General features: G+C 36.7%; 1 protein-coding gene across 1 annotated transcript; it reads left to right on the plus strand.

The window, feature by feature from the left end:
• The first annotated feature begins 520 nt into the window (after nt 1–520).
• On the plus strand, nt 521–9,576 carry LOC132724106 (transketolase-like protein 2). Its single transcript, XM_060708918.1, has 2 exons — nt 521–763; nt 8,517–9,576. The coding sequence occupies exons 1-2, from the start codon at nt 613–615 to the stop codon at nt 8,681–8,683; spliced, it is 318 nt and encodes a 105-aa protein (XP_060564901.1). The 5' UTR covers nt 521–612; the 3' UTR covers nt 8,684–9,576.

The following is a 9,576-nucleotide window of genomic DNA, read 5'->3' on the forward strand; positions in this document are numbered from 1 at the left end:
TGGCCCGGCCCCAGGGGCCATTGTTTTTAACTATATGTGTATAGTAAAAACTTAAAAAAAATCTTCTTTTAAAAAGCCCAATGAGCTAGAGCTTAGATGTTTAGCATGAAACATCTTCTTATGGGTGTCTACCAAGTTTGTGCAAATAAAAGCCCTTGGGTTAAATTGGCCCTGCAACGTTTGGGGGGGGGGGGTTGGTGGGGCCTATATACAGGTGAGTGACCTCAGGGCCATCATGGCCCTCTTGTTAAAAATTATAACTGGACACCAAAAATAAATGCTTTTGAAAAATAAAAGTATATTTGGGGGCATTAAGGGCATTTAAGTAGGTTTATATATTAAAATATCTACACAGTCACAGATAAAATGTTTTTATATGTCATAATTGTAAAAGTCATGATTTAGTGTCAGTATTATGAAATATTATGCCAAACTATTCATTGCTTATGTTAATATACCGAAATTTTTACATACATATTCTTGAAAATCATTTTTCAATTTCCGTTTTATTTATATATATAAATTTTTAATGTTATTCATTTATAGGTGGTAAGAAAAAGTGACAAAGATCAGGTTACAGTTATTGGTTGTTGTGTCACTCTAAAAGAGGCCATGCTAGCTGCAGATAAACTAGCTATAGATGGTGTCAACATTAGAATCATTGATCCATTTACATTGAAACCATTTGATAAAGATACTGTGCTAGCTAATGCACGTGAAACTGGAGGTAAAATAATTACTGTGGAGGACCATTATTCAGAGGGTAAGTACATTTACTGTACAGGGCACTCGTTTGGCCATTTTTGGGGCCCATTCCGCTTTCAAAATCATATGTTTTTTCCCCCTATTTCAGTAAAACATTCCCCTCAAAGAAAAAAATTTTAGTGTTAGGCCTAATGTTTGATATTTAAGAAAAAGGTGATGTTGTGATTTCATAAGAATAAAATATATTTCTGTTTAACTTTCAATGGATTGAAAGTCAACAACGCTGTATGTTAAAACCGAAAGTAGCAGGAAGTGAGAAATGTACAGAAGGGAGGTAACTCCCGTAAAATTATTTGTAAAATTAATGTGGCAGATAATCATAGTAGAAGTTTTCCTTATATTCAATTTGTTTAGAAAAGACATACATTGTCATTCTTCTGCTAGAAAATAAACAAAACTATTTTAATATCTGTCAGTTGTTGTTGGAAAAAACGTATTTCTCCCTTTCTATTTGCTGTTTTGTACTCAAATATTTTCGTACCAAAATTTTCGTACCCTGAGTTTTACAGTTACAGACAATTTCCTCTAAAACAAATACCTTTCTCAGAAAAGGCATAAAACTTTCTTGTTTACTTTTAGTTAATTCTTATTATGCCCCCATTTTGAAAAAAAGGGGGTATATTGCTTTGCACTTGTCGGTCCGTCGGTCCGTCGGTCCGTAGACCAAATGGTTTCCGAGTGATAACTAAAGAACCTTTAGGCCTAGGAACTTCAAACTTGGTATGGTGATTGGTCATGACCAGTAGATGAACCCTATTGATTTTGGGGTCAAGGGGTCAAAGGTCAAGGTCACATTGACCTTGAAAGCAAAAATGGTTTCCGATCAATAACTAAAGAACCTTAAGGCCTAGGAACTTCAAACTTGGTATGGTGATTGATCATGACCAGTAGATGACCCCTATTGATTTTGGGGTCAAGGGGTCAAAGGTCAAGGTCACATTGACCTTGAAAGCAAAAACGGTTTCCGATCAATAACTAAAGAACCTTAAGGCCTAGGAACTTCAAACTTGGTATGGTGATTGGTCATGACCAGTAGATGACCCCTATTGATTTTGGAGTCAAGGGGTCAAAGGTCAAGGTCACATTGACCTTGAAAGCAAAAACAGTTTCCGATCAATAACTAAAGAACCTTAAGGCCTAGGAACTTCAAAACTTGGTATGGTGATTAGTCATGACCAGTAGATGACCCCTATTGATTTTGGGGTCAAGGGGTCAAAGGTCAAGGTCACATTGACCTTAAAAGCAAAAACGGTTTCCGATCAATAACTAAAGAACCTTAAGGCCTAGGAATTTCAAACTTGGTATGGTGATTGGTCATGATCAGTAGATGACCCCTATTGATTTTGGGGTCAAGGGGTCAAAGGTCAAGGTCACATTGACCTTGTAGGTAAAAACGGTTTCCGATCAATACCTAAAGAACCTTAAGGCTTAGGAACATTAAACTTGGTATGGTGATTGGTCATGATCAGTAAATGACCCCTATTGATTTTGGGGTCAAGGGGTCAAAGGTCAAGGTCACATTGACCTTGTAGGTAAAAACGGTTTCCGATCAATACCTAAAGAACCTTAAGGCCTAGGAACTTTAAACTTGGTATGGTGATTGGTCATGATCAGTAGATGACCCGTATAGATTTTGGGGTCAAGGGGTCAAAGGTCAAGGTCACATTGACCTTTTAATTAAAAACGGTTTCTGATCAAATAAAAAAGAACCCTTAGGCCTAGGAAATTCAAACTTGGTATGGTGAATGGTTATGACCAATCAGATGACCCCTATTGATTTTGGCGTTAAGGGGTCAAAGGTCAAGGTCACATTGACCTTGTAGGTAAAAACGGTTTCCGATCAATAATGAAAGAACCCTTAGGCCTAGGTACTTCAAACTTGAGATTGTGATTGGTCATGATCAGTAGATGACCCCTATTGATTTTGGGGTCAAGGGGTCAAAGGTCAAGGTCACATTGACCTTAAAAGCAAAAACGGTTTCCGATCAAAAACTAAAGAACCTTAAGGCCTAGGAATTTCAAACTTGGTATGGTGATTGGTCATGATCAGTAGATGACCCCTATTGATTTTGGGGTCAAGGGGTCAAAGGTCAAGGTCACATTGACCTTGTAGGTAAAAACGGTTTCCGATCAATACCTAAAGAACCTTAAGGCTTAGGAACATTAAACTTGGTATGGTGATTGGTCATGATCAGTAAATGACCCCTATTGATTTTGGGGTCAAGGGGTCAAAGGTCAAGGTCACATTGACCTTGTACATAAAAAACGGTTTCCGATCAATAACTAAAGAACCTTAAGGCCTAGGAACTTCAAACTTGGTATGGTGATTGGTCATGATCAGTAGATGACCCGTATAGATTTTGGGGTCAAGGGGTCAAAGGTCAAGGTCACATTGACCTTTTAATTAAAAACGGTTTCTGATCAATAACAAAAGAACCCTTAGGCCTAGGAACTTCAAACTTGGTATGGTGAATGGTTATGACCAATCAGATGACCCCTATTGATTTTGGCGTTAAGGGGTCAAAGGTCAAGGTCACATTGACCTTGTAGGTAAAAACGGTTTCCGATCAATAATGAAAGAACCCTTAGGCCTAGGGACTTCAAACTTGAGATTGTGATTGGTCATGATCAGTAGATGACCCCTATTGATTTTGGGGTCTAGGGGTCAAAGGTCAAGGTCACATTGACCTTGTAGGTAAAAATGCTTTCGGATCAATAACTTAAGAACCCTTATGCCTAGGAACTTCAAACTTGGTATGGTGATTGGTCATGACCAGCAGATGACCTATTGATTTTGGGGTCAAAGGTCAAGGTCACATTGACCTTGAAGGTAAAAACGGTTTCTGATCAATTAACTAAAAACGCTTAGGCCTAGGAACTTCAAACTTTGTGTGATGATTGGTCATGACCAGCAGATGACCCCTATTGAGTTTTAGGTGAAGGGGTCAAAGGTCAAGGTCACATTGACCTTTTAAGTAAAAACGGTTTCTGATCAATAACTCAAGAACGCTTAGGCCTAGGAACTTCAAACTTGGTATGGTGATTTGTCATGACCAGCAGATTACTCCTATTGATTTTGGGATCAAGGGGTCAAAGGTCAAGGTCACAATGACCTTGTAAGTAAAAACGGTTTCTGATCAATAACTCAAGAACGCTTAGGCCTAGGAACTTCAAACTTGGTATGGTGATTTGTCATGACCAGCAGATTACTCCTATTGATTTTGGGATCAAGGGGTCAAAGGTCAAGGTCACAATGACCTTGTAAGTAAAAACGGTTTCTGATCAATAACTAAAGAACGCTTCGGCCTAGAAACTTCAAACTTGGCATGGTGATTGGTCATGACCAGCAGTTGACCCCTATTGATTTTGGGGTCAAAGGTCAAGGTCACATTGACCTTGTATGTTAAAACAGTTTCCGATCAATAATAAGAGAACGCTTAGGCCTAAGAACTTCAAACTTGGCATGGTGATTGGTCATGACCAGCAGATGACCCCTATTGATTTTGGGGTCAAGGGGTCAAAGGTCAAGGTCACATTGACCTTGTAGGTAAAAACGGTTTCTGATCAATTTACTAAAAACGCCTAGGCCTAGGAACTTCAAACTTTGTATGATGATTGGTCGTGACCAGCAGATGACCCCTATTGAGTTTTGGGTCAAGGGGTCAAAGGTCAAGGTCATGACCAGTAGATACTTTATAACCCTTATTAATTGTTTGATCACTGGGTCAGACGTCATGCATAATAACCTTATCACATGACTAATTGGCTGCTGATAGGGGGCATACATGTTTTACAAACATATCTTGTTTCAATTTTCATTGTTATGCCCCCACAGAGTGGGAGCATATAGCGTTGCACTTGTCCGTCCGAGTGTCCGTCCGTCCGTCCGTATGTCCGAGCCAACATTTGATTATTATGAGCTTCATTCCGTAGTTAAATAAAGAACATAAACTCATAAAATTTAAAATTAAGAGTTTTTTTTTGTTTTTATGAGCTTATTTTGCTTATGGACGTTGGTCCAGGTGGTGTTTATGAGCTCATTTGCCTCATAAACATCAAATTTTGGTACGTCCGTCCGTACGTCTGTCCGTACGTCCAAAAATCTTGTGAACGCAACTCCTCTTAAACCGGATGGCAGATTTTGCTTAAACTTCCAGGGATGAACAACCTTAATGTGTAGATGGTATTAAAGGAAGGAATTTTTGCTGCGACCAAATTTAACAGAATTATGGCCCTTTGTTAATTTTTTCACTATATACTATGTAGAAATTTTGTGAACGCAACTCCTCTTAAACCGGATGGCAGATTTTGCTTAAACTTCCAGCGATGAACAACCTTAATGTGTAGATGGTAGTAAAGGAAGGAATTTTTGCTGCGACCAAATTTAACAGAATTATGGCCCTTTGTTGATTTTGTTCACTATATACTATTTAGAAATTTTGTGAACGCAACTCCTCTTAAACCGGATGGCAGATTTTGCTTAAACTTCCAGGGATGAACAACCTTAATGTGTAGATGGTAGTAAAGGAAGGAATTTCCGCTGCAACCAAATTTAACAGAATTATGGCTCTTTGTTGATTTTTTCACTATTTACTCTGTAGAAATTTTGTGAACGCAACTCCTTCTAAACCGGATGGCAGATTTTGCTTAAACTTCCAGGGATGAACAACCTTAATGTGTAGATGGTAGTTAAGGAAGGAATTTTTGCTGCGACCAAATTTAACAGAATTATGGCCCTTTGTTGATTTTTAGTTTTCAACTTGTGGCACATGTAGTCCAAAAAATATTTGACCTAGAGTCATAAGATTGACAGAACAGTGGCGTGTGGGGGCATCTGTGTCCTATGGACACATTTCTAGTTATAATTGTTTTAATCTAAAGAACATGCAAAAATATGTAGAAAATAGATAAGAACTGACCAGTGCTTCAGATTGCAAAATAGTGTGATACATTTTTAACATTAAAAATAAGAAAACATTTATGACTAAAATAGGAAATAATTTTGCTGTGTTTTCAACATACCCTTGCCTAGGAAAGTCTGCCTCTCCAGAGCTTGTTGCACTGAATCAATATTTTTCGTACAAGTTTTTTTTTTTTTTTTAAAAACAACAAAAGCAACTGTCAGTTTGAATTTTTTATCATAAACAAAAATGCAATATGCTTGTTATAGATTTTAATTTACCCCTTACGTTTTTCAGAATTTGCATTTTACCCCTCACTTTAGAATTCGAGGGGTATAAAACCATTGGCTAAAAACATGTATCTGAAGCTCTGATTGATGTCTGAGTCAGTCAAATGCAATAAGAAAACAATAAAGATTACAGTGAGATAGCCTACATCAAGAACAACTTCATGTTATATGTTTTATTTGATAGGTCTATAGTAATAAATATACTAGCAGTTGTAAGTAATGGTAGAAAATAGTGCCAAGAGTTAGTCTAAAACTTAAATTTAAAGAACTCATATATGACTTAAATTCCTCTTTTTGTCTTAAAATGACGCAAAATTCCCCTTCCTGAGGGTATGGGTACATGTCCCCAAAAGTTGTCTAGTGCCCTGCTGTATTGCCTAAAAGAAAAAAGAATATCAAGTATCAAAGCCCTTTATTCTGAAAGGATTGCTATTGAGGTCCAAATGCCTAAAAACATGAATTTTGAAATCCACTGGAAGATTGGAAATTGGGGAAAAATGCAAAAGAAAATGAAGAAATATACATTGGTACTCAGAATTTAATTGAAATCAAATGTAAAATATAATGAAGAAATATAGTCCATTGTGGTTAAATGTATTTATACAATTTTCATTTTGCACAATTAAAATATTGATATACATGTTTATTCTTAAAAAATGATCTGAAATTATTTAATTGAAGTTACTAGTTCAGATCAAATTTGACTTTTTAGGAGATGTCTATTGCCAAGCGGTTAAGGCCCTTTACTTCAGACCACTTCCCTCTCACCACTGTAGGTTTGAGTTGCCCAAATGTCATCGGATTTTACAAGTCGGAAAACTATCCATCTAGCTGATAAGTGTCACACAGTTTGTGCCTGAAATAATGTACAGAGGGGCAACTGAGGTCTTCCTCCACAAGTATAGCTGGAATGTCGCCATATAATCTAAACTGTGTTGGTGTGATGTAAAACCCCATTCCCACCCCCACCATCCTCCTCCCCCCCCCTTCGAAAAAAAAAAAACCAACAAAAAATTGGGTTCAGACTATGGATATTTCACATTGTTTAGGTGATATCTGTAGTTTATCACAATGAATGTAAATTAATAGCATAAAATAATTTGCATAAAGTAAATAGAATAGAATATATTCTATCAATGAAATAATTGTCATATTTTATTGTGAAAGTTTATTTTTTATCCCCCGCCGATGGAATCGGGAGGGGGATATAGTTTTGGCGTTGTCCATCCGTCCGTCCGTCCGTCCGAATTTCGTTTCCAGAGTAGTTCTCTGCAACTACTGGCTGGAATTCAACGAAACTTTATGGGAATCATCAATATCAAGAGGAGATGCGCATCTGACCGTCCGTTCGTCCGTACGTCCGAATTTCGTTTCCAGAGTAGTTCTCTGCAACTACTGGCTGGAATTCAACGAAACTTTATGGGAATCATCAATATCAAGAGGAGATGCGCATATCGTCAGCTTGTTCCGGTCGGACACTTTAACTCAGAGTTATTGCCCTTGATTAGTTATGTAGTATGCATATAGAGTAAAAATCGTTTCCGCGCTACTTCCCTGCAACTACTGGCTGGAATTCAATGAAACTTTATGGGAATCATCAATACCAAGAGGAGATGCGCATATCATCGGCTTGTTCCGGTCAGACACTTTAACTCAGAGTTATGGCCCTTGATTAGTTATGCAGTATGCATATGGAGTAAAAATCGTTTCCGCGCTACTTCTCTGCAACTACTGGCTGGAATTCAACGAAACTTTATGGGAACCTTCAATACCAAGAGGAGATGCACAACGTCGGCTTGTTCGGGTCAGACACTTTAAGTCAGAGTTATGGCCCTTGATAAGTTATGCAATATGCATATGGAGTAAAAATCATTTCCGGAGTATTTCTCTGCAACTACTGGCTGGAATTCAACGAAACTTTATGGGAATCATCAATATCAAGAGGAGATGCGCATATCGTCGGCTTGTCCCGGTCAGACCCTTTAACTCAGAGTTATGGCCCTTGATTAGTTATGTAGTATGCATATAGAGTAAAAATCGTTTCCGCCCTACTTCTCTGCAACTACTGGCTGGAATTCAACAAAACTTTATGGGAACCTTCAATACCAAGAGGAGATGCGCATATCATCGGCTTGTTCCGTTCAGACACTTTAACTCAGAGTTATGGCCCTTGATTAGTTATGCAGTATCCATATAGAAAAATATTTGTTTTCTCGCTACTTCTCTGCTACCACCGGCTGGAATTCAATGAAACTATGGGGTACTAAGACGAGATGTGCATATAGTCGCCTTGTTCCAGTCAGATACTTATAACTCAGATTTATGGCCCTTGATTAGTTATGTAATATGCATAAATCTCATTGGCATTTCCAGATTTTACTATTTAACACAAAGTTATGGCTCTGTTATTTCCCTGAATATTTATCAAGTTCAAAGAATATTACTGTTTATGCCATGATTAATATATAAATAAAGCCTTATGTCTTCAGTTGTTGTGTAAATAATAACCAGTACTCGGCGGGGGATATAAATTCAACGAATTTGCTTGTTTGTATTTCAGGAGGTCTTGGAGATACAGTGGCTGGCGCCCTCTGTGAAGAGAAAGATATAACCATCAAGAAGTTGGCCGTTACAGAAATACCACGTAGTGGTAAACCAGCAGAACTGATGGAAAAATATGGAATCAGTGCCAACTGTATTGTTAAAGCTGTGAACCAGGCTCTATGATCATAGATTGAAAACATTTAACCAGTCTATAGTGGCGGAAATAACAAAAGTACAATAATTGTTCCAAATTTCAGGCATTAATTAGACATAACTTTAGGTTTATTATTAGAATTTCTAGCATCGAAAGTCAAGGCAGTAACAGCTCTTTTGTTATTGTAATAGTTTTTAAAGAGACCTATACAAAAGTTGTTTCCAATTGTTTTGGGTTAAACTAAATAGTTGTGAATTAATAAGCAATAAAAGCAACAATTCCTTGTTTTTAATTTCTCTTATTGATTTTACTGTATCTGTTATATAGCTAATATTTGCTGTAGTGCTTTTTAATAACATGTTGTTTTTGTATTGATCTTTTTTTCTTCCATTTATAAAGGTATTATAAACAGATTTCTGTATTGTTACATGTTTTTGGTGCACTTATTTTTAATAGTATTTTGCAGTTGCATTGTTGAATTGATAGATGTTTATTAGCCATGGCTAGAATGAAAATACAATCATTTACTTATTAGGTGTATAAATCTTGCTATAAATGTTTTTAGTTTTCAGATAGAATACTATATTATGGTAAAACTTGTTCATGAAATTAGTTCCCACTAACAGTGGAATGAAAAAATCCATTATTGATCATAATTGTATGATGAAATAAAGAAAGAATATATATTTTGATTTAAAGGAGTTAAATAGTAAAAGTTTGTTGGCACTTTGTTGTAATGATGTATTTATATAAAATATTCCTAATAAAACATTTAGCTGTAACGAGAATGATCCACAAGTTGAATTTTCTTAACAATGACTATTTTAGATATCCATTTGCCTCATATTTATATGCGGAATGGTTTTTTAATTGTCATATCAATGTTTTGAAGGACAAAACGTCAAATAAATGTAACCTCATA

This window comes from Ruditapes philippinarum, unplaced genomic scaffold, assembly GCF_026571515.1.
Source record: "Ruditapes philippinarum isolate M1 unplaced genomic scaffold, ASM2657151v2 ctg4197_1_1_1_1, whole genome shotgun sequence".
In the NCBI taxonomy this organism is placed as follows: domain Eukaryota; kingdom Metazoa; phylum Mollusca; class Bivalvia; order Venerida; family Veneridae; genus Ruditapes; species Ruditapes philippinarum.

Excerpts from the sequence above, each read along its gene's own strand:
- LOC132724106 (XM_060708918.1), top strand. The coding sequence starts at position 613 with ATGCTAGCTGCAGATAAACTAGCTATAGATGGTGTCAACATTAGAATC. Across the intron at positions 764-8,516 it reads GGAGGACCATTATTCAGAGG|GAGGTCTTGGAGATACAGTG; the intron begins GTAAGTACATTT and ends TTTGTATTTCAG.